The sequence below is a fragment of the Schistocerca nitens genome, chromosome 1, assembly GCF_023898315.1.
Source record: "Schistocerca nitens isolate TAMUIC-IGC-003100 chromosome 1, iqSchNite1.1, whole genome shotgun sequence".
Taxonomy (NCBI): domain Eukaryota; kingdom Metazoa; phylum Arthropoda; class Insecta; order Orthoptera; family Acrididae; genus Schistocerca; species Schistocerca nitens.
Genome location: NC_064614.1, coordinates 1,010,002,343 through 1,010,028,420, shown reverse-complemented (window position 1 = coordinate 1,010,028,420; position 26,078 = coordinate 1,010,002,343). Strand labels below are relative to the sequence as shown.

Genomic DNA, 26,078 nt, shown 5'->3' with positions numbered 1-26,078 from the left:
CTACGTACACCTAACTAACCTAAGGACATCAAACACATCCATGCCCGAGGCAGGATTCGAACCTGCGACCGTAGCAGCCGGATGGTTCCGGACTGAAGCGCCTAGAACCGCTCGTCCACAGTGGCCGGCTAAAAATTAGTAAATCATCGAGAGAAATAATTATAACTAGTATCACATGTGATCGAAATTAGACCATTTGCTTTTATTGAAATAATTCTTTGATTTCTCTTTAACTGTTCGATCATTAGGAGCGAATCCTTGGTGCAGTGCATTGAAAAATAATTTTTTATGTTAATGGCGGCAAATTAATATTTCACTTGTAACGACACAACGTGAATGCCCTTGTATCACGTAAAACAATCTCAGATGCGAAATGCTTTGCATTAAATAATCTTCACTGTAAATTCATCAAACCTGTTATAATTCTCACAGTTATTTGCTATTGCGTTCAGTACGCATTTAAATGAATCTTTCAAAACAACAAAAAATTATTGTTATCATTGTCCACTTAATTTCTGTTACTTCGTCTGCGCAAAAGTGTTTCTCTCTAGTTCTTTGTACCTCAGTCCAACTCATTACTGTTCTTCGAGGCTTAGCCAAAAGACAATATAATTTCTATATAATAAGTTCTTCAAAATGAAGAAATTGAAAATTAGGTACTTACTTCAAATTTTCTCGTAACTGGGGTAAATGAACACTAAGTTCCGATTGCTCTTAGACAAAAGTCAGCGCAGAAACGACAATGTTATGAACAGTCTGTATTGCCCTCAAAGGCCACATACACTTATCACCCTACTCTGCCTGCAGGTATACTCTCACTCTCTACTCCTTGTCCGAGACTCCCGTTGCTAACATCACTTCTTACTTTAGATTCATAACACCTTTCCCCATTCAATGTGCGTCCTCACCAACACCCCCAACTACTTCTCCAGTCTTGCATCTAAAAATCCACTTCTAGCCCTTCGTTACCGTGCATAAATCCTCTATCATACCTCCGACCTCCCACCATCCCCAATGTCCAGTCTCATTCCCCTTCGCCATAGACGACCTTTCCCAGAGCAGATCCTTCCACTTTTAGTGAGAGTGAAGTGCATCTTTTTAAACTTTACACCAGTGTTTTATATCATGATTTAAATATTTTAAATACACTCTTATTGTTTTCTGTTATAACTTTTCATTATTCATATTCAAGTTAAAAACGAAGAAACTCAACTTTGTCAAATATAAAACCTTCTCGTAATTTTCCCTTTAAAACATTTGTAATTCACTTGTAAGTATCTCAGCTTTAGGTTAGTGTTGTGTGCTCTTAGTTTTACTTGTCCTTTGGCTAAAGAATGGATTGAATGTACAGTTGACAGTTCATCCTCCGCCTGTATGTGGCGAGGGGGATGAAATAACAATAAAGAAAAAAATCGATGATGACATATCATGCAGACATGATAGACATTTTGATATCGACGTAATGATTCTCGAATATGTAACGACTGTTATGTTCTTCATTTATACCCTGCACTGTATGATCTGTACATTTTATTGATTTTTCAGTTCACCATGCTCTTCATATTGGCTGCAAAGCCTAAATTGCGATTGTGTGACATAACTGAATAGTAATATACAGTCAAAGGCAGAAATTACATTCGAAAAGACCTACGTGACTGTGATCCCCAGTGAAGGAAAAATCAATCATTTCTTACCAAGCCATCGATATGAGGCTGTTCTTCGTTTCCTGTCGGTGAAGATAAAATGAGGTAAAGTAAGAGTAGAGAAAATTTGTTCCAGAAAGTACAGTGGAGGAAACCAAACTTGAGTTTGTAATTGACCAGAGGTGTTTAACAGGGAGGAGAGTGGGAGTCCGAAAAGAATGTTACTATGATTCGCCTGCTCTGCCAGAGATGAGTTGGACAGCCAGCAGTTTTTGGGAAAGGAGAGAGAGATCTGTCTGAGCCAGCTAGCTGGGCAGACTTCCATCAGCGCCCTTGGGCTGTATAGAACTTCCGTTACATGTGATAGCTCGTGTAGAGGTAGTAGTTCGCGTAGAGAACTTTGCTGTTGGTTTAAGACGATTCTGAACTCCGCCTCTTGGCTGGGAGTTCTCGTCATGCGCCTTGCATACAGTTCTGTGGAGATCTCTTTCTCTGTTGTATACTTACGATTAATAAGGTTCTGAAATTCTCCTTTTCGGTTGGGAGTTCACGTCTTACCTTGGTTGTTGGCTGTGGAACTATTTTGATAGAGCTGGACAGTAGTCTGCTGTCTAAGGATTTAAGTTTCAGTATTCAAAATACCGCAGAGCCTCAGCCATGCTCGCAGCGCCGGATGCTTCGAGAGCCGTAACCGCAGGCCGCCATCTCGCTGTCTGAGACGGTGAAATAGACACCCACTCCAGCATTCACGGCATGTACTTTAAATTGTTGTGATCAATTGTAAAATTTTCTCCTCTGTAGTTTCACATTATCTGAGTGGAGTAGATACTTCTAGTTTTTCATTATGGAAGTGAAGGTGTAGAAAATCTCAGATCGCGTTATTCACAACTTGGAAGAATTAGGCAGAAGATAGTATAAATTGCAGACATTTCATGCTTTTATCTGCCCGCTGGTCGCTCTGTAGCTTATTTCTCGTTCATGTTCATCATGTGGATTTTACTGCAAACAAACTGTTTTCTCATGTCCAGAATTTATCCTCTCAGTAGAATCATAGCTCTCCCTCCATCATTTAATTTGTTCATGTGGTATGCATTTATTAACATCGGTCGGAGGAAGTATCTGATCTATGTCAGCAGAGCACGAGACTAAATATTTGATTAACCTTACACTGTTTGGAATAATACATTGGATAAATTGATATTGCAAGGATATTCTTATTGGGTAACAGTTAATGTTTTGTATAATTTGTACTCTAAACATTTCCTCCTGGGGGTATTTTTGAGTGACAGTGCCACCTCTCAAAACAGCGTTTTAAAAATTCCATTGAGTACATAATACACTGATATATAACATTCGTTCTCACACCTCAAAACTGCGCAGTAGAGAAGTATAAATCAATATACACAGATAACTAAGTTTTGCGAACAACTGGGTGAGTGTTAAAAAATCCCGGGGATGCTATTCAACCCATCCACGTGATATTGCTATATATATTAATTACATGACATAACCACCTTTATACATGCAAAAATTTAATATTGTTAACATGTTTCGTTCATGGCGATGAATTCATCACAAAGGGTGAAAACGGTGATAAACGATTGCCAAAAGTAGAAAACAGAAGCCAATTTGTGACGGTATTCTAATTTTATATGGAGTTGTAGTGTCAAAAGAGTGGTCTTCATCTGGGTACTTGTGAAGGCAAATATTAGATGTTTGTAGCCTTCTTACCTCTATAATACTCGTGGCGTACTTCTCCCCTCTTTCCCAGGAACCAAGGAGAACAGCGACTTCACCCATGTCCCTCAGTCCTGCAACAAGATGGTACAGGACATTCTCTGCTGTTTTTACAGAGATCAGAGCATTATCCAAGGCACAGAAAAGGTAATCAGAATCTAATTTACAAACCACAAGTACGGTGAATATATTCTGAGGTAATTATTTACAAAATAACATCGTAATTATAAACAGAATCTACAAGCAATATAAATTGTATTGTTTAAGTCATCATCAACGATCAGTGAATGTAAAAAATAAAGAAATATTATGGTTTTAGAGTCTGTCTGGAAACGAACGATTTTTGACCTAATATCGCACAAAAGAATTATTCAGATAATGCGAAGTTTATTTCTTACTGGAAGTACAGTAAATTGGTGACAATACACGAACAGACTGTTATTTATGAATTTCTTTTATCTAAAGTCTGCAGCTACAGTCAAATAAGTTATTAAAAATGGTGATCGAAATGAACAGTTTTGGGTTTAAAAGGAGTCGGAATGAATTGCTGAATTTAATTTGATCAGATTGCATCGAACACTTAAAAGAATTGTTCCAAGAGACAGTTCGGCGTCGATGTACGTCTGGGGATGAACTATTTCACTACCAGAAACGTTTAGACCAGGGCCGGCCAAACGCTGACAGTGTGCAGACGTGCGGAAGTGCTGCACATGTGCGCACGTGTGCGACAGCGACATCTGTTATTAGACATGTGTCCTAAATGAAAGGCGGCGGCTCCACATCCCTGTTTAAGTGGTACAAGCAACAGCGCAACATACCCAGTCTCGTTTACCCCTGGTGGCCGTAACTTTAACAGAGAAGTACTGAGAAATGGCAGGTACTGTGAAAACGCAAAGAACAGAAGATCTATGTTCTCAGTCGTTTCGATCAAGCATCAGTGATGAAAATCTCCCGCAACTGCTTGCGGGAGCCGTGCTTTTGTGCCCGATATTAACTATATCATTTCTCATGACCAGTGATAAACGTGTTTGGATTTATTCCTTTCATAATTCCTTTCACAATTAAAAAGTATTGTTTACTAACTGTGCATTATTGCCTCATTCTGCTCCATGTTAGATTATTATCAGGAAAATTGGTCATTAAACCGATTGTTGTATACTTACATTTAAATTTTTAAATGTGTGAATGTCTACGCGTTGCTGAAGTCGATAAAACATAACATTCATCTAATTGTCGGTTATTATGCAGATTTCAGACGGAACTGTAAGACGGAACTGTTGAAAGATATAGCAATATTGGTACAGGTCATCATCGAGAGGTCTGCGGTTGTCATTCTGTTCGGAGATCAGTGAGACAGAAATTATGTGGGTGTAACTGAGGGCACCGAGAATTAGTTATAGAAAACCTTGCATTGGTTGAATGTTATTTGAAATCATGACTAAGGTTCGTTGGAAGTCGCTAAGTGCTCTCTTTCTTAAATACTAGATCAAAAACATTACGCGTATTTACGTGCCGTCAGTCAAGCTGCCTTAATAAAAACCCACGGTTGTTAACTGTATTACTGGTCTTACTGGGTTAAACTGTTAACATAAAAGTAGACGTCTCAATGAGTAGACTGTGACAGTATTTTAAATGTTTAATACGCGAAATACCTTCCCATGGTTGGCTTGCAAGTTGTGGAAAGAGCACTAGAATGCGCCGGTACAGAGTATCTCAGCAAGTGGATAAAGCGACATCTGTGCGTAGAAACATGCACTACATGAACGCTGACGGCTGCGGCGTGCACGCTGTGACCCGGAAGTTGCACATGTGCAGGATTACCACACGCTTGCAGAATTTCTGGCAGGCCCTGGTTTAGACATTCCAGGAACTTCAGTATGTAGTCAGAGGCTATATTTACATCTGAATCTGCTTACAAAAGCTAGCCAAATATGCCTATATTCCAAATAAAACAAACACTAAACCTCCAAACAAGTTAAATAGGGGAAGAGACACAATAACAACAATACATAGAGGGTGAATGAGGTGGAATGTTACGTAACGTGTGAGGTGATTGTACATGTGAAAATAAACCGAAAACGTCCATTAAACGTAGGTTCGATTTTCGATCGTTAGGGAAATGGAGCGAGTTGAAGACTACATACATCAAAGAATGGATATGAAGACAAGTGTGAATATTACTTACTGAAATGCTGTGTAGGGGCTGTGGTGGACAGAGTAATTGTGCGACAGATGACTGATCCATCCTACAAGAGGTTTGGGGGTTCTCCAACGATGGCAGCACTGTGACATCGAACCGAGTCAACAGCTCTAAACGTACCCAGCATGCAATAGTGAGGCCGCGTGCTTGCCACGCTTGAGTGTTGTTTAATTGAGCAAGTCCATTGTGTCCATGAATACCGACATGCCGCATATATTTGCCTATGCACAATACGCAGACATGTTGTTTGTGTGTGGGTATTGTAATGACAGTGCCTATGCTGCTGTGACAATATGCCAGAGACATTTCCCTGATCGATGAACCCTTTGTGCCAGCGTATTTCCCAGAGTTTTTCAAAAATCAGGCGCGTGTGGTAGCCATGCGGTCTCAGGCGCCTTGCCACGGTTCGCACGGCTCCCCAGTCGGAGGTTCGAGTCCTCCGTGGGGGCATATGTATGTGTGTTGTCCTTAGTGTAAGTTAATTTAGGTAGTGTGTAAGCCTAGGGACGGATGACCTCAGCAGTTTGGTCCCACAGCAACTTACCACCTAGTTTACTCAAACATTAAATGAATATAGAACACTACCACATGTACACTTAACAGCAGAACGTGAGGCTGTCCCGTCAGTTGAGGAAAGGAAAGTCATTACTGTAACGGTACAACGGAGTCACACAACCGGTACACCGCGCATTAGTCATCAGCTCGATATTACACAAACTAGAGTGTAGCGTACGTTACATTCGTAGGGCTTGTACCCATTCCATGTGCAGCCTGTGCAACATCTGCAACCAAGTGACTCAGTAAGCAGACAGTAATTCGTTGAATGGTTGGCTGTACACAGAGACGTCATGCAATAGACTTTATTTATAGATGAGACTACATTTACACGTAATAAACACCCGCGTTTCTTATACATGGGCGATGTAGAACCCATACGACACTAGGGAAACAAGATTCCTAGTTATGTTCTCAGTGAACGTCCGGTGTCGTATGTGTTCCTGCCAAATCGTATGACAGCCGCAGTATAAGCATATTTCCTGACAGAAAACCTACAGGGTGTTTCAAAAATGACCGGTATATTTCAAACGGCAATAAAAACTAAACGAGCAGCGATAGAAATACACCGTTTGTTGCAATATGCTTGGGACAACAGTACATTTTCAGGCGGACAAACTTTCGAAATTACAGTAGTTACAATTTTCCACAACAGATGGCGCTGCAAGTGATGTGAACGATATAGAAGACAAAGCAGTCTGTGGGTGCGCCATTCTGTACGTCGTCTTTCTGCTGTAAGCGTGTGCTGTTCACAACGTGCAAGTGTGCTGTAGACAACATGGTTTATTCCTTAGAACAGAGGATTTTTCTGGTGTTGGAATTCCACCGCCTCGAACACAGTGTTGTTGCAACTAGACGAAGTTTTCAACGGAGGTTTAATGTAACCAAAGGACCGAAAAGCGATACAATAAAGGATCTGTTTGAAAAATTTCAACGGACTGGGAACGTGACGGATGAACGTGCTGGAAAGGTACGGCGACTGCGTACGGCAACCACAGAGGGCAACGCGCAGCTAGTGCAGCAGGTGATCCAACAGCGGCCTCGGGTTTCCGTTCGCCGTGTTGCAGCTGCGGTCCAGATGACGCCAACGTCCACGTATCGTCTCATGCGCCAGAGTTTACACCTCTATCCATACAAAATTCAAACGCGGCAACCCCTCAGCGCCGCTACCATTGCTGCACGAGAGACATTCGCTAACGATATAGTGCACAGGATTGATGACGGCGATATGCATGTGGGCAGCATTTGATGTACTGACGAAGCTTATTTTTACCTGGACGGCTTCGTCAATAAACAGAACTGGCGCATATGGGGAACCGAAAAGCCCCCTGTTGCAGTCCCATCGTCCCTGCATCCTCAAAAAGTACTGGTCTGGGCCGCCATGTCTTCCAAAGGAATCATTGGCCAATTTTTCAGATCCGAAACGATTACTGCATCACGCTATCTGGACATTCTTCGTGAATTTGTGGCGGTACAAACTGCCTTAGACGACACTGCGAACACCTCGTGGTTTATGCAAGATGGTGCCCGGCCACATCGCACGGCCGACGTCTTTAATTTCCTGAGTGAATATTTCGATGATTGTGTGATTGCTTTGGCCTATCCGAAACATACAGGAGGCGGCGTGGATTGGCCTCCCTATTCGCCAGACATGAACCCCTGTGACTTCTTTCTGTGGGGACACTTGAAAGACCAGGTGTACCGCCAGAATCCAGAAACAATTGAACAGCTGAAGCAGTACATCTCATCTGCATGTGAAGCCATTCCGCCAGACACATTGTCAAAGGTTTCGGGTAATTTCATTCAGAGACTACGCCATATTATTGCTACGCATGGTGGATATGTGGAAAATATCGTACTATAGAGTTTCCCAGACCGCAGCGCCATCTGTTGTTGAAAATTGTAACTACTGTAATTTCGAAAGTTTGTCTGCCTGAAAATGTACTGTTGTCCCAAGCATATTGCAACAAACGGTGTATTTCTATCGCTGCTCGTTTAGTTTTTTATTGCCGTTTCAAATATACCGGTCATTTTTGAAACACCCTGTACATGCACTTTTGGAAGATGTGACATTAGACCAATGACAGAAAATGTAACTACAACATAATGGATCACCAATTCACTGTGCCTGAATAACGCATTTCCTCAACAGCGGTTTGTCTGCGCCAGACCCATTACATGGCCTGCCAGATCTCCCGACCTAATCCAAATATATTTCTGTTTATGGGGCTGGTTAAAGAGGGATGTGTTCGCTACGAAGGTGGATACACCTGAAGAACTCCTCACTCGCATCAACGATTCTGCTGCCCGCAAGATAATGTTCGATGTGCAACACATCACATCCTCCAATGCATTGACAAGTGCATTGAGATGGGTAGAGGATTTTTTGAACAACTCTTGTAGGATGGATCAGACATCTGTACCACCACTACTTTGTCCAATACAGTGCCCACACAGCATTTCGAAAATTGGACACATGTTCTTAGGACTTTTTCGGTTTATTTTCACATTTAGAATTACCTCACAAATTATGTGACATTCCTCCTGAATCATCCTGTATAAGAAGAATGTAAGAAACAATTGATAATGAATACGAGGGTGTTGTTACTTTAGTACAACAACGCTCGACTACCGCATCCAAACCAGCGGCGCTACAATCTGCTTGCGCCACCTATGCGTGGCTGGCAACGAGAGCACATTTGGGAACGGGAGTCCGCTGGTGCTGTGCGAGTGAAAGGAGCCAGCCAAGAGGACCGGCGTCGAGGTATCATTTACTGGAACACATGCGATGGACTCGCCCTTCTCGCCCCGAATGGAGCCTGGCCGCCGTCCACACAGAGGTTGCTTTACTTCAATTTAGTTGTTACATAATTCATTCGCTACTTATGAGAGCAGGATTGGCAGTTGTAGAATACTGCTTTTTCCTGGTAAATACAGCTGCAGGCTAGCCATGGGGCAGAGGGAATCACGGGTGCTTCAGTTGCGATGACTGGCCGGTCACTGTGGCCAAGCGGTTCTAGGCGCTTCAGTCCGGAACCGCGCTGCTGCTACGGTCGCAGGTTCGAATCCTGCCTCGGGCATGGATGTTTGTAATGTCCTTAGGTTAGTTAGGTTTAAGTAGTTCTAAGTCTATGGGACTGATGACCTCAAATGTTAAGTCCCATAGTGCTTAGAGCCATTTGAACCATTTTTGCAATGACTGATTTGTTCTTGAAACGGTTCCTGTTGGACTGGTAGCGGGCATAATCCGATGTTCAGTCATAATAGCTGTTTGACATTCAAATTTAGCTGTACATCTTGAACATTGCCAGAAATGCTGAATGATGTGCCATTTCTAGCACGACGTGGCGCCGGCAGGTTTCAGTCGTCCTGTGCGTCAATTCTTAAATCAACAGTTTCCAGGAAAGTGTACCAGCAGAGATGGTTCTGCACCACGGCCTACTCGACCCCCTGATTTAGACCCTCTGGAGGTTTTGTGTCGCGAGAGATGCGCAAACTTGTTAACAAAATCCCTATCGAATCAAAAGAGGATCTGGTTGCCAGAATAGTAGCAGAATTAAGGACACTACAGCAGTTTTGGTCTTGTTAGACAGAACTTGACTCCTCCGATGTAACCTTTGTTTACAAGTCAGTGGAGGCATTTTTGAACCTCTACTGTAATTGAAGTAATTATGTTGTGTTCATGTTGTTGTCTCTCGGCAATAAAGAAATTTTTGTCTACATTTAGTAATATATGATGTACTTGTAAAATGGTGCCTCACAGCAAAACAGATTAGAAAAAAGTTCTTTCAGTGTCCCATGGAACCTCAAAGAGTTTGTTGATTCGATTCATTTTCATCCAGAAAAAGTCAGTCTCGAATTTTAAAAAATCCTCACACGAAAATATGACGTTAGAGAAAGATGTTTGTGTCAGTGTCTTGCGCGACTTACGAGAGTTTGTGTTTTTAAATAATTTTCACCCTGTACGCGCGCATCTTCTTATGTCAGGACAGAACATTGAAAAATTTAAAAAGTGAAAAACATTTATAGGTACATAAAATTTAAATAGGTAATTTCTGTTCTACTATAACATTAATCATTAAGTAACAAAGATGTCCAATTTTTCTATGTTTTTAAGTCATAAAGTATATTAATTTTGTATTTTTCTATTGTTATTTTTGAATATGGGCATATATGACCGAAATGTCACGAGTAAGAGCGTATTATGTAAATATTTGTAAAAGGGTTAAAAAGAAAGGTCTAGTGAAAGTCAGTGACACTTCTCTGTGGGCTTTGCCGCTTTTTTCAAAAAACTGTGCAAATATTTCAAAAAAAATTATACTATTATTCGTGGAGATTAAAGTGAAGAAAGTGTTTTTTTAAAGGCATTCAGCACATTTCCTCTATGGAAATACACTCATGCTCTTAAATTGAGGCTAATGCTGATACATGTTGAAACAACGCTCTGGTGGGCGGTTTGCGGGTTTAAATCACCTCGGGGTATGACCATGCGGTACATTTGACCTGCGGTCGTCGCACGGTGGCGCTGGCAGCAGTCCACATACGCAGAGGTGTGTTGGTGCTTATCAGAGTACGGTGCAGCGAGTAACTGTGCAGACGTTTTCTGACGTGCTAATGGTGTCTGTGTGTTGAAAATGGCTCAAAGAACACATATTGAGGACGTTATGAGGGATAGAATACTGGGGCGAGTGGAGGCTGGTCAAACACAGCAGGTCGTAGCAGGGGCCCTCCGTGTGCCACAAATTGTTATCTCAAGATTATGGCAACGATTCCAGCAGACAGGAAACGTGTCCAGGCGCTACAGTACGGGACGTCTATAGTGTACAACACCACGAGAAGACCGGTATCTCACCATCAGTGCCCACAGACGGCCACGGAGTACTGCAGGTAACCTTGCTCGGGACCTTACCGCAGCCACTGGAGCAGTTGTCTCCAGACACACAGTCTACATACGACTGAACAGACATGATTTATTCGCCTGGAGACCTGCAAGTTGCATTCCACTGACCCCTGGTCACAGGGGAGCCCGTAAAGCCTGGTGTCAAGAACACAGTACATGGTCACTGGAACAGTGGTCCCAGGTTATGTTCATGGACGAGTCCAGGTATAGTCTGAACAGTGATTCTCGCCGGATTTTCATCTGGCGTGAACCAGGAACCAGATACCAACCCCTTAATATCCTTGAAAGGGACCTGTATGGTGGTCGTGGTTTGATGGTGTGGAGTTGGATTATGATTGGTGCACGTACACCCCTGCATGTGCCAACCCGATGTGCGGCCTGTGTACGTGTGCATGGTGATCATATCCCATATTGATGTCGGGGTACATGCGCAGGAAACAGTGGCGTATTGTAGCAAATGTGTTTCGGGACGGTTTTCTCAACTTATCACCAATGCCGTGGACTTACAGATCTGTGTCGTGTGTGTTCACTATTTGCCTATGCTATTAGCGCCAGTTTTGTGTAGTGCCACGTTGTGTGGCACCACATTCTGCAATTATCCTTAATTTATGAGCATGAGTGTAGTTCCGTGCAGAAATCATGGTAATATTTTTCCGAAAGCGGTAGTCGATCAATAAAACTGTGTAAGCAAGACAGATAGTGAAATCACATCGGAATACGTTGCGAATAGCAGTGATTTTACAGCGTAAACTTCATGATGCCCAAGTTCCAATTCTCAACCACCTATACTTAATCATCTCACACTAATCGTGAACTCCTAGATGCTTCCTTCGTCTGTGTGTGTGGGTAATTACACTATTGGCCATTAAACTTGCTACACCACGTAGATGACGTGCTACAGACGCGAAATTTAACCGACAGGAAGAAGATGCTGTGATATGCAAATGATTAGGGTTTCAGAGCATTCACACAAGGTTGGCACCGGTGGCGACACCTACAACGTGCTGACATGAGGAAAGTTCCCAACCGATTTCTCATACACAAACACCAGTTGACCGGCGATGCCTGGTGAAACGTTGTTGTGATGCCTCGTGTAAGGAGGAGAAATGCGTACCATCACGTTTCCGACTTTGATAAAGGTCGGATTGTAGCCTATCGCGATTGTGGTTTATCGTATCGCGACATTTCTGCTCGCGTTGCTCGAGATCCAATGACTGTTAGCAGAATTTGGAATCTTTGGGTTCAGGAGGGTAATACGGAACACCGTGCTGGATTCCAACGACCTCGTATCACTAGCAAAAATGGTTCAAATGGCTCTGAGCACTATGGGACTTAACTGCTGAGGTCATTAGTCCCCTGGAACTTAGAACTAGTTAAACCTAACTAACCTAAGGACATCACAAACATCCATGTCCGAGGCAGGATTCGAACCTGCGACCGTAGCGGTCTTGCGGTTCCAGACTGCAGCGCCTTTAACCGCACGGCCACTTCGGCCGGCGTATCACTAGCAGTCGAGATGACAGGCATCTTATCCGCATGGCTGTGACGGATCGTGCAACCATGGCTGGTTCCCTGAGTCAACAGATAGGGACGTTTGCAAGACAACAACGATCTGCACGAACAGTTCGACGACGTTTGCAGCAGCACGGACTATCAGCTCGGAGACCACGGCTGCGGTTACCCTTGACGCTGCATCACAGACAGGAGCGCCTTCGATGGTGTACTCAACGACGAACCTGGGTGCACGAATGGCAAAACGACATTTTTCGGATGATTCCAGGTTCTGTTTACAGTATCATGATGGTCGCATCCGTGTTTGGCGACATCGCGGTGAACGCACATTGGAAGCGTGTATTCTTCATCGCCATTCTAGCGTATCACCCGGCGTGATGGTATGGGGTGCCATTAGTCTCGGTCACCTCTTGTTCATTGACGGCACTTTGAACTGTGGACGTTACATTTCAGATGTGTTACGACCCTTGGCTCTACCCTTCATTCGATCCCTGCGAAACCCTACATTTCAGCAGGATAATGCACGACCGCATGTTGTAGGTCCTGTACGGGCCTTTCTGGATACAGAAAATGTTCGACTGCTGCCCTGGCCAGCACATTCTCTAGATCTCCCACCAACTGAAATCGTCTGGTCAATGGTAGTCGAGCAGCTGGCTCGTCACAATACGCCAGTCACTACTCTTGATGAACTGTGGTATCGTGTTGAAGCTGCATGGGCAGCTGTACGTGTACACGCCATCCAGGCTCTGTTTGAGTCAATGCCCCGGCGTATCAAGGACATTATTACGGCCAGAGGTGGTTGTTCTGGGTACTGATTTCTCAGGATCTATGCACCCAAATTGCGTGAAAATGTAATCACATGTCAGTTCTAGTATTATATTTTTGTCTAATGAATATCCGTTTATCATCGGCATTTGTTCTTGGTGTAGAAATTGTAATGGCCAGTAGTGTATATATTACAACAATATAAAGTAAGGAAGCTTTAGTAATGGAGTTGTGCGGTTTGGGCTTTCCCACTGTAGGGCGCTGGCTGAATAAAAAGCGACGAGTAGATGGCTCACCGTTGCAGGCCTCGGTGTAGAGGATCTGGGTCTCGGGTGACAGCTGGTGCACATCGTCCAGCATGGAGGCCGGTGAGAACTGATCGGTGTACCAGTGGACGCCCACGAACTTGGCGTACTGCGTCACCGTCTCGTTGGTGAGGATCTGGAACAGGAGTCGGCGGTGACTAAGCGGGGCCCACGCGCTCTGCGGGAGCGCCAAGGCTGCGCTGCGTGGGGGCCGCGGCAGCCGGTCCACCTGCGGCCCGCGGTTCTCAGCCGTATTTTATACTAATTTGCTTCCAGCAACTAACAGCCGAATACAAAATGATAACTAACGTCTAGAGCTTGAAAGTCCCTTCGGGTTTGCTTCCGGATCCTAAAATCAACTTGACTCAATACTTCGGCGATCCAACTGGTCGCCATCTTCAGGAAAATGCTCCTTCTGTTGATGAGTCCCGCTGCACTTGATGAAATGGGCCGAATCTCCAGCGGCGCTCGTAGACCTCAACAACGTCTGCTAGAGGACGTTGTCGTCGGTGTCTGTCGTGGTGCCAACTTAACTTGCACCTAAACCATGGCATCGTTGCTATCGATACCACAGCCCAGGTCAGGCACAACGAGTTGTGACTCCACAGAAAATTGCAGCAGTTGAAGCCATAGTGAAGGAAAACCGCCGAGTGGCACTGAATGACATTGCAGCATGCTTACAGATTAGTCATGGGTCAGCACACCACATTGTGCATGATTTGCTCCAGTTTCAAAAACTGTCTGCAAGAAGGGTGGCACGGCAGCTGAGTCCTGAAATGAGAGAACGACGTGTTGATACTTGTCAAGAACTTCTTCGGCGCTTCGAACAGGAAGGTGATGGCTTCCTTGCAAGAATCGTTACTGGGGACGAAACCTTGGTTCACTTCCACCAACCGGAAACGAAGAGAGCCAGCAAGGAATGGCGCCATTCCTCGTCACCAAAACCAAAGAATTTTCGAACAGAACCATCAGCAGGGAAGGTTATGCTGACTCTATTTTGGGACGAAAAAGGCGTCATTTTGGAGCATTACATGCCTATAGGGGCCACTGTCATCAGTGCATCATACACAGATCTCCTAAGAAATCATCTGCGGCCTGCAATCAAATCAAAGCGACGTGGATTGCTGTCAGGACGTGTCCTTTTGCAACATGACAATGCTAGGCTCCACACTGCCCGTACAACAAAAAATGGTTCAAATGGCTCTGAGCACTAAGGGACTTAACTTCTGAGGTCATCAGTCCCCTAGAACTTAGAACTACTTAAACCTAACTAACCTAAGGACATCACACACATCCATGCCCGAGGCAGGATTCGAACCTGCGACCGTAGCGGTCGCGCGGTTCCAGACTGTAGCGCCTAGAACCGCTCGGCCACCCCGGCCGGCTGCCCGTACAACAGTTGCAACAATCACAGACCTGCATTTTGAGCGTCTTTCTAATCCACCATACTCACCAGACCTTCCCCCAAGTGATTTCGATATGTTTGGACCACTCAAAAACGCAATGGGAGGAAAGAAGTTCCGTTCTGATGAAGAGGTACGCCAAGCGGTGCATGAGTGGTTGCGCGGACTACCATAATAATTTTTTTCTAAAGGAATTTATGCACTTTGTAAGCGAAAATATTTAAGGTTTTCATTTGACTCACCCTCGTATTACATGTATTAATACGACTGATGCATGAACTTCACTCACCGAGCGTGCATTGTGCTCGGCATTTTGCTTTAAGAGTCAGAGCTCTGAGAAAATAGTGACAAAGCAAGAAAAGTAGTGTTTTTGTGTGTTGGAATTTGCGAGACATTTATCTGTTACAATAGACTAGTGCTCATTCACAAGAAATTATGGAAAGCAATCGCCATGTAAACAGAGTGCTGTGCGGTGGTATCGACAATTCAGGGACACTGGTTACCTCTGTAAGCAGAACGGTATCGGTTGACCAAGTGTGCCAAATGCAACTATGGAGAGGGCGGAGTAAAGTTTCGTATGAAGTCCAAAAATAATAACGGTCCGCGTCAGCCACGAACTTGATTTTGCGATGGCTGCTACATTCCAAAGCATACCACCTGCTGCTCGCGCAACAGTTACAACCGAAGGATTATAGAGGTAGTCTTTAAAAGTGGTGTATATTTTTAGCAAGGAATATGATTTATATTAGGGCTGTTCGTCGTTTTGTGGTATATTCGTATTTATAAAACCAAGTTTGCGTATATCTGTTATATCAAATCGCGACAGGCGTCCATGTGTCGTTGACTTCGTTCCGGAGTCAAAGTGTGCGGGACAAACTTCGCACACACTTTCCTCTTCTTCATTACATTCTGCAGAATGTGTTGAACACTTGATTTAGAATTGTTCAGTTCGTTGCTCGACTGCGTTCTGTGACACAATAACGATAACACACTGCGGCAGCACATCTACTGCTTAGCACAGCTTGCTCAGGACTGACTGGTCGAATCCACGTATGTTTTTTATTGTTGTTAGTTGAAGCTGCCATGATAGCTGTTGCTCTGATGTCGCTTGTACACCAGAAATAAAATCAATCTTGGAACTTTCTGGACTGACTGTGTGTAAGAGGATTAATCACCTAAAAGCTGCACCGCAAATATTGGAGAAATGGAATGTGCCGCTGATGAACGGTTTTCTCAGAATGGATTCATACTCGGGGGGCTCGTATTATTAGCCAATAAACAGATAGTAATAATACTTCAAAAGTGCATTTGTTTGCAAATATACACTGTTTTAAATGCAGCAAAGCCTGTTGATATTTACAGACAACAAGTAGGTTAAATTAGAATGTCATTGGCGTTTGTTGTAGGCTTCCAGTGCGAGTCGTTTATGAGATATCACATTTTGAAAAGTTTCCACAATGACTTTTGTTTGTGCTATTCAACCTGCGTAGTTGCTAGGTATAATACTATGTTTGCTTATAGGGTGCTTCTTTGTTCCTTGACTGCATTGCGACGTGCTGCTAGTTAGTTGGTGTGTGATGGTCCAACTTGTACTCACGCCCCGTCCTCACAGCCTTACTTCCGCGAGTTGGTAGAGCACTTGCCCGCGAAAGGCAAAGGTCCCGAGTTCGAGTCTCGGTCCGGCACACAATTTTAATGTGCCAAGAAGTTTCATATCAGCGCACACTTCGCTGCAGAGTGAAAATGTCATTCTGGCACTGTTGGTCTGTTGACAATATCCGTTGGCTTCGTAAGATGGAAAATCAGCGTCCATGGATTGTAAACGTGTGGTGTGGGATAGAGAACCATCAGCTCATAGGCCCGTGTTTTATAGACGGACCACTAAACGCGCACAAGTATCGCAGCCTCGTAACAGAACATCTTCCACAAACGCTAGATGAAGTTTCTCTGCAGACTAGGAGGAATCTGTGGTACCAACATGATCGTTTTCCAGCCCATAGTGCAAGCAGTACTACAGCTTTTCTTCAAGAAATGTTTCCAAATCGTGGGCCTGGACGTCGAGGACATGTACCTTGCCGACCTGTTCCCCGGATTTGATACCTGTAGACGTTTTTTCCCTGTGGAATGCTGAGAGACGCTGTCTACAAAGACATACCAACTTCACCCGATGATATGAAGCAACGTATTACGGCAGCCTGCTCGGAAATCTCCTCTGAAATGCTAGCACGTGTGCGGCTGTATGTATGTATGTATGTATGTTGTATGTTAACCGGGGGCCTAGAAACGACGGAAAGGCTCCGTCCACGCCGCAGCCGCAGTGGTCCACAACCCCACGACGACTACCGCAGTCTACTTCAAAGCAAATGGTTCAAATGGCTCTGAGCACTATGGGACTTAACTTCTGAGGTCATCAGTCCCCTAGAGCTTAGAACTACTTACACCTAACTAAACTAAGGACATCACACACATCCATGCCCGAGGCAGGATTAGAACCTACGACCGTAGCGGTCGCGCGGTTCCCGACTGTAGCGTCTAGAACCGCTCGGCCACCCCGGCCGGCGCAGTCTATTTCACTCCTCCGCCGCCTCACACCGAACCCAGGGCTATTGTGCGGTTCGGCCACCGGTGGACCCACCCAGGGAGCGTCTCACAACAGACGAGTGTAACCCCTATGTTTGCGTGGTAGAGTAATAGTGGTGTACGCGTACGTGGAGAACTTGTTTGCGCAGCAATCGCCGACATAGTGTAGCTGAGGCGGAATAAGGGGAACCAGTCCGCATTCGCCGATGCAGATGGAAAACCGCCTAAAAACCATCCACAGACTGGCTGGCTCACCGGACCTCGACCCAAGTCCGCCGGGCGGATTCGTGCCGGGGACCAGGCGCTCCTTCCCGCTCCGGAAAGCCGTGCGTTAGACAGCACGGCTAACTGTGCAGCAGTAGTTCCTACCTAACAAGAAGCGTGTACTGCCGCTGCCTGTGGTCATTTTGAACACAACGTGTGATGGTCAGTTGACTCGTTACTGTTGTTCTTTAGTGTGTCCTACCAGAGGTATTGTACATGAGTCGGTGTGGGAACTTTTCGAAATACGAGGTCTCATAAAGGCGTCAATCTGCAATGTTGCATTTAAAAAAAGTCTATGTTTGCCCAAAAATTCTCTTTCTAAGTATTATTACAATGCGCGCCTCTGATTACCAATCCATTCTTTGAAAACCGCACATTAATAAAACTTTCCATTTGCGCGATATTTGCAGTGTAAGTTTTACGTGAATCACCCTGTATATTATGAAAAGAAACGGGCCTGTAACGCCCGAAGTTAAATTTACATTTCTCCATTAAGATTCTCTCTTAGGAACTCTTTAGAGCAAATGTCACCGAGAAGATAAGCTATGTTATCAATACCGTTTTCTCAGACATTGCGTTTATGACAAGCGGTTACACTACTGGATGGTGGACAAACAGCACATTCTGCGTTAAAATTATCTTTAACTGTAGCTGAACATGAACTTCCGGTACCGGTATGTGACATAACAAAACCATTAAGTCGTGGACAATTATTGAAACAGTGCAATGTCATCATATGAGACAAAAGCACAATGTCCCACAGAATGTCTTTGGAAGCAATAAAGGACACTTCAGGAGTTAAGAGATAACGTGAGTTTAATGGGAAGTGTGTTACTAATATTGTAAGGCGATATTCGTCCAACGCTGTCTGTCATTTCGAAATCGACGGCAGGGCATGAAGCAAACGCCATCTTAAAAAAAAGAAGTTCATATGGCAGCATGTAAAAATAATCAAATTAACGAGAAATATGAGAAGTCAAATCTCGGGAGACGAAAGTTCCGACCAGATCATACTGAAAAATGAATTTCTAATATCGTTGTAACATCTGATTAACTCATAATCGAGATATACTAGGATATAGTCGAAATTATACCAATTCAGAATGGCTACGCGAGCGAGTTATTCTAGCGAAGAAAAACGAAATTGTCAACACGACGGTTCAAGAGCTGATTCTGGAAAAATAAAAAATAACATATCGATCGATACGATGACAAGTAAAAATCAAACTGTAAATTTTCCTACTGAATTTTTAAGTTCGTCGAATGTTCCAGGAATGCTGTTACACTAGCCGGCCGTTGTGGCCGAGCGGTTCTAGGCACTTCAGTCCGGAACCGCGCGACTGCTACGGTCGAAGGTTCGAATCCTGCCTCGGCCATGTATGTGTGTCATGTCCATAGGTTAGTTACGTTTAAGTAGTTCTAAGTCTAGGGGACTGATGACCTCAGATGTTAAGTCCCATAGTGCTCAGAGCCATATGCATTTTGCCAATGCTGTTACACTTCCTCAAATTTAAGGTTGCTTCGCTAGTCACTTAACAGTGGAATCTGAATTCGCCGAAACTGTGGAAATTGCAAGACTCTGCATCAGAATAACGTCATCGATAACGTCATCGAAGCGAGTATAATGACTAGCAAAGGAAAAGAGCAGACGGTGCTTATATCATAATTAACCTTAATATGATCTGGATTGTCCTTTAGTTTAAGGCGATTGCAATTCCATTAAAGTTGGCTTACAGCATGATCAACAAAGCACATGGCCAATCCTTCCGACATTGTGGTGTTAAGGGAATCAAGCTTTTCGCTCGGTCAACTGTACGTCACGTGCTCATGATTCAGGTCACCTCACAATTAGTTCATTTGTAATCCGAACAATAGTACTGTGAAAACATGAAAAATATACATTTTGTATATTTATATATAATAAAAATTAAATTTCTTATTAGAGTAAGTAACTTTTGACTCTAACCTGTTTCATTTAAATAATAATATTTTCTCGCTTCATTGATTAATTAAGTTAGTATACATTATATATGTCTACAGTATATATCTGTAAGGGATAATGGACCGCATGCCTTCAACCGTGTAATGTATTCTGACCCGTCGTGTATTGCAGCCAGTTGGTACTAAACGCTAAAAGACTTTTTTAACCGCCAAAATAATTTTATTTATTGTCACACGACGCGTATCGGGAGAATCCCATCATCAGATTTATAGCAAAAAATGTGAGACTAAATAATGTTAAATGAAGTACATTGCAATAACGTAACAACAGCGAAAAAGAACCTACCTATTGAAATCAATACAAGGTATCTTACTACTACATAACCCCAACAGCTCCAACTGACATATGCGGTTCAGCACTGAACAAGGAAAAAAAAATTACCATTGGCACCGATGACTCATTTTACTACCCATTTTGTTACTATGTTACTCTCTAACTATTTTTGATGGCGTGAACAATAGCCGTTTTTTGAACAATTTTAGTTTCCTTTATAGATACGTATCGTACGTTCTGTATTGTCTCATTTCAAATATTTGTAATTTCATTTGATTTTTTAAAATTTTTTGTACATTTCACCTTATATTTGGCGCTTTTCGCAATAATTTGTAATTTTTGTAACGTCACAGATACGGCTTTCTTTGATTTTCGATTGAAAATGAGGTGCGGCATTACATTGGTGCTTCATAGTGAAACTGCAATGACTGGTAATCTCGATGTTTAGTATCGGTTGCTATTTTACCGATCAACACAAGCCTTTTGTCATTTATCTGACCATCGTCAGACACAGCATAAGAGTTGTTGTACGTCATTACTTCTCTGTCGTAAATAATACAATGAAATTATGAGAAGCTTAGAAGTCACCGTTTTCAAATGCGTAAAATAATTTTATGCGTTAGCCCAATTGTATTTCAAAAAATCGCAGCCATTCTGTAGAGTCAGGGTGCAACCCAGGCACAACTCCTAACGCAAGACGCTAAATATAGCAAATGTATGCAAACTCTAAATCAGCATTTGAACCAATGTAAATGGTGGGAAAATGGTGGGGAAAAAACATAAAAAAGAGAAAAAAAGAAGGGATGGAAACGAGAATACTGTTGTTGTAGTTAATGCCTGGTTTGCTGCTGCTGCTGGGTTTCTCCCTTGTATTTGATGTTATTTCTCTTGCTAATCTACATCTACATCTAAATCTACATCCATATCCATACTCCGCAAACCACCCGCTGTGCAATGCGTGGCGGAAGGTATCCTGTATCGCTACTAGTCATTTCCTTTCCTGTTCCGCTCGCAAAATAGAGCGAAGAACAAACGACTATCTATATACCTCCGTACGAGCCTTAATTTCTCTATCTTATATTCGTGGTCCTTACGCGAAAAGTATGTTGCCGGCAATAGAATCGTTCTGCAGTCAGCTGCAATGCTGGTCTTCTAAATTTTCTCGCTAGTGTTCCTCGAGAAGGAGGTCGCCTTCCCTTCAGGGATTCCCATTTGAGTTCCCGAAGCATCTCCGAACACTTGTGTATTGTTCGAACTTACCGGTACCAGATGTAGAAGCCCGCCTTTAAATTGGTTCGATGCCTTTCTTTAATTCGACCTAGTGCAGACTGCAAACACTCGATCAGCACTTCCCATTATTTATCCAGTGATCAGGAAGAGAGATAAAATCGGGGCTATAAAGTATACATTGCAACCACTAACAAAAAACGCTAAATACAGTAAAAATACACAAACTCTAAGTCAACAAGGGAACTAATGAAAATATGAGGCGGAGTGATGCCTTCCAAAGCCGTGCTGATTCGCGAACATAAGCTTTCCCGTCTCAAGGAAATTTATAGTATTCGAACTGAGAATATATTCAAGATTTCTGCAGCGAACTGATGTTAAGGATATTGGTCTGTAATTTTGGTGTCAATTATTTCAGCCTTCTCATATACAAGGCCGGCAACAGGAATCACCTGCGCTTTTTTCCAATCACTTGGTACTTTAGGCTGGGCGGGAGACTGACGATAAACCCAAGCTAAGTAAAGGGCCAGTGCCGTAGAGTACTCTTTGTAAAACCGAATTGGGTTACCTTCCGGACCTGTCGACTTATTTGCTTTAAATTTCTTACGCCAGGGATTCTTATGAGTATGTTGTCCATAAGGGACTGTGTGCGATGGTCAAACGACAGTGTCTTCTATAACTGCGTAGGCTTCCGCGGCCAGAGTCAGTCGACATAATAGCCCAGTAGACTCAGAAGAAGGCCGCTGCAACCGTGGCCGAAACGTTATTGTTCCTCCAGCAGCAGTTGTTTTATACATTATGACGCGGTACCATACCCAGAAATCTTTTTATGTTGATAGTGTCTTTGTACGATTCTCGTGCATGAACGACTTCTTGAACGCGAAATTTAAAACTTCATCCTCCGTTTTGCTGCCTTCTACTGTCACGCTAGACTGGTCAACGAATGACTGGATGGAAGCCTTAGAGGTTTTACATGGGACCAGAATTTTCTCGGAATCTTTTTCTAAGGCATGAAAAAAAATAAAATTTGTGGCAAGTTCTATGGGACCAAACTGCTGAGGTCATCGGTCCTTAGGCTTACACACCACGTAATCTAAAACTAACGCTATGGACAACACATATATCCACGTCCAATGGAGGACTCGAACCTCCGACGGGGGAGGGGGGGGGGGGGGGCGTGAACCGTGCAAGGCGCCTTAGCCGCACGGCTACCCCGCGCAGCTGTTAAGGTATGACGCATAGATTTTTTCACAGATGCGGAAATGAAATATCTGAGGTAGAGGACGTATGTATGCCTGGTCACTTTCCTAATTTTATGTATTGTATATGACACTGATAGTTTTAAGCAGCCAATCACGGAAATTGGGAGGTGGGTAAGTGACAATGATTTTAATCACTACAAACTCAAACGAGAAAAATCAGAAGAGATTGCTGAGAGAAAAAAAACCGGTAACACAGTAGGACAGTGAAGCATCCATGGGGAAATTATAATGGGCACTAGTTACTAGCAGCGCACAAGTGCCAACTTCAGTTGGGTCAAGTTGCAGCAGGAAAAGGTCCCAGTTACAGTGGTGATATATTTATCAATGATTTTTGAGTACTTTATATGACTGATTTGCGAATATTCAGGTATTTTCAAGCTAATGAATAGCTATTTTTGAAAGAAGGAGGACACTGAAAAAAATTTTAAAAATTATACGGTGCAAAAAACGCAATCTGAAATCGGTTAGACAAGTACATCTCATCCGTGAATTCTCCATTAAAGTTTGACAAGTTTTGGTGAAAGTTTGTGCAGATGATTAAACACATTTATTCTATCATAATACGAGGAAAACAACATGCAGGAGAAACACAAGCTCTCGTCTAAAGATGGGCCAGTAAAACGTAATCACAAATACAGAAATAATCATCGAATACCTAGATAATATGACTGGGTGTTGTGTGCTGTCCTTAGATTAGTTAGGTTTAATTAGTTCTAAGTTCTAGGGGACTGATGACCATAGACGTTAAGTCCCATAGTGCTCAGAGCCATTTGAACCTAGATAATATTACACAACAGTTGAGTGTGATGCTGCAGTGCTACTACGTGTAACCTCACGGCGCCACAACTGACCGGTATCGGCTGTACGTAGCAAACAACTATGAAGTAACTGTGTGTTTCAGAGTAGGATTCCAACTAACGCTGTCTTGTCGAGGCATCATTTGCTATATGAACTGCCGTGGAGGGCCGATGAAAACCGAGCGTCTGTAAAACTTAGAGATGGCCAGGTGGTCAAATATACGTCTTTCTGTTATTCATAGTTATGATACAGTTTTACCATCAGGATTATTCAGGTATCAATTACGACCATAGTCTTCAGTTATTTACTCCATGTAATTGGATCAAAACATTCCGGCTGCGGTCTGCCTTTTACGCAGGCATCAGAAACGTGATGTCACCGAGTACTGGACTAACGTGTCTCCACGAAGACGATGATCGTTATGCATTTAGAGCACGCAACGGCGCTGTTATTGACGCTCTCACTAAAACATTCCAAGACGAATATCATTCAATTGTTTCTCAGAACTCTAATATGGATTCCACAAAATCTTCTAAGAGGATTACTCACTCACAAGCCCCCATTCCATTCTCATGTACGCTCACATCTTCGGGCGCAAGACATATAAACCTGTAAATACGGATTTCTGTTAAGAATGCTATTCGAGAACTAAAATGTAACCGGATGAGGCTAAATTATCAAGTACCCAGACATATTTCAGCGTGCTGATCAGTTTTGTAAATAGTAGATGAATCTGTAAACCTGTCAACACTTTATATTCCCATATATAACAATTTAGGTGTGCAAAACAGAACCTGGAACCCATGCCACATTCGTTTCATTCTCACTTAAAATGGAACACGAATCAGTTCTTATACTGTTACGGCCATGTCGTCAACGTATAAAGGTCTCTTAAATAGTTGCAACGCACTCTGTTGAAGCCTCTCAACAGGAGGAAGACTTAGTGTACGAGGAGGTGCTGCTTCGTCCGGAATCTACGAACGCTACTCAGAAAGTTTCAGTTACCTTCAGAAAGTTCAGCTGCGACTATAAGACTCGGTGACGGTGTTATTTCTTCTCTATATCTTCCCTCTTAAATACGACGCATTTTTCCAAGGAATGGATGATATTTTGGATGCCTTAGTTGTGGAAGAATTCATTTTGGTTCTTCTGGAAACGTTTCACCTCCAAAATCACATCGTCTTCATCCCGGAAACGCCTGTCAACCAACAGTTACTTTATCTTAGGAAAGAGGGAGAAGTCTCTGGGTGTCTTGTCAGGAGAATACAGGATGGTGTGTGTGTGTGTGTGTGTGTGTGTGTGTGTGTGTGTGTGTGTGTGTGTCCAAGGAGCAGCATGTGTAACTGTGTCCCGTACAGAAGGAGCAAGGGCCTTATCGTGGAGCAAAAATACTCCCTTCACAGTGTTTGCTTTCGTAGCTCAGGGTCGATGTAGTTTTCTTGGAGAAGTCGACAGAAGATTTATGTACGGCGATCGCGTGGCTTCAGCGCTACGGAGAGGTGACCGGCAACCGTATCAATCTGCGGAAGTTTCGCTACATGGAAGTGGGCAGAGGACTGACTATCCGTACGCCGGTGCCCGTTACCGTGGTTCCAGCGGTGAAATATTTGGCGGTGCCCCACCGCGAGAGCGTGCAACGTACAGTGGCAGCTACGTATCGCAGATTACTATTTCGTTACCGATGGTGGTTTGTTCAAGACCCGTTATGAGACACTGACATTTCCCACACCTTAGGACGGCCTTGGAATGATAAACGTGCAAAATAGGGCACGCACCCTCTTTCTGAGGACTATGCATCACCTACGTGATTCGCACAAGGACACTCTAACTGTACCCTGATTGAGGATATGGCGCCTCAATCCCTTCGGGCTGCTGGACGTATGTGACTGAACGCCGACATCCGGCGGATGGCTGGAAGCGGGTGTGGAGTAACATACACTCGCCTTTCCTTCCCACCGCGGTGAGGGCGCTGTGTTATGTAATAACGACTGAAAAATTCCCCACTGGACAACGTTTATACACTATAGATCTAGCCGAGGGCCCTCTCTGCACCAGATGCGCCGCTGTTGACACCGACGTACACCATTTCGTATGCGATACGGCTGCCGACTGTAGGCTGGTCACACGTCGCATGTTGGCATTGTTGCGGTGACGGACACCTCAGCCCGTAGAGCCCACCGAACTGATCCAGCCTGATGTCGATTGCACTCCTACTACTCGACATAATTTCCCAGTGCGGCTTAAAGGTATAGCGTTGTCACACTTTTTTGGAGAGCACGTTGAAGAGCTGTTAGAGTTTTGGCACTATTGAACGAGCAACTATACGGTTTTACGAACAAGGTGTCGTATGGTTCACTCTTTATTTACGCACTCTCTAGAGAATTGAGGCGTACAGGGTGCGAGGAGAGATTGAAGGTGTATAGCACAGAATGGACTGTCGAGGGACATCAACGATAATTATAGGGTGTTTAACCCTAGATAAGCGAGAAGAGGACGCGGACACCCCACCATCTGGCTGCTGTGAACACCCCCAGAAGACGAAGAAGGGGAAAAAAATAAATTTTAAAAAATCATTGTACCCTCTCCTTTATCGCTCTTTTTTTTTTTTTTTTTTTTTTAACACGCTGTTCGGAGACAGGTTTTATTTCTGTT

At 43.5% G+C, this 26,078-nt stretch overlaps 1 protein-coding gene across 2 annotated transcripts in view; it reads right to left on the bottom strand.

Moving 5' to 3' along the window:
- The window catches only part of LOC126195604 (lysosomal acid glucosylceramidase-like), a 149,290-nt gene that overhangs the window by 25,589 nt on the left and 97,623 nt on the right, over positions 1-26,078 (bottom strand). For both annotated transcript variants that reach the window (XM_049934232.1, XM_049934239.1), the window contains exons 7-8: positions 13,609-13,753; positions 3,375-3,454 (exon numbers count right to left, since the gene is read on the bottom strand). In XM_049934232.1, the coding sequence (XP_049790189.1) occupies positions 3,375-3,454; positions 13,609-13,753 (225 nt within the window). The remainder of the gene's footprint in view (positions 1-3,374; positions 3,455-13,608; positions 13,754-26,078) is intronic.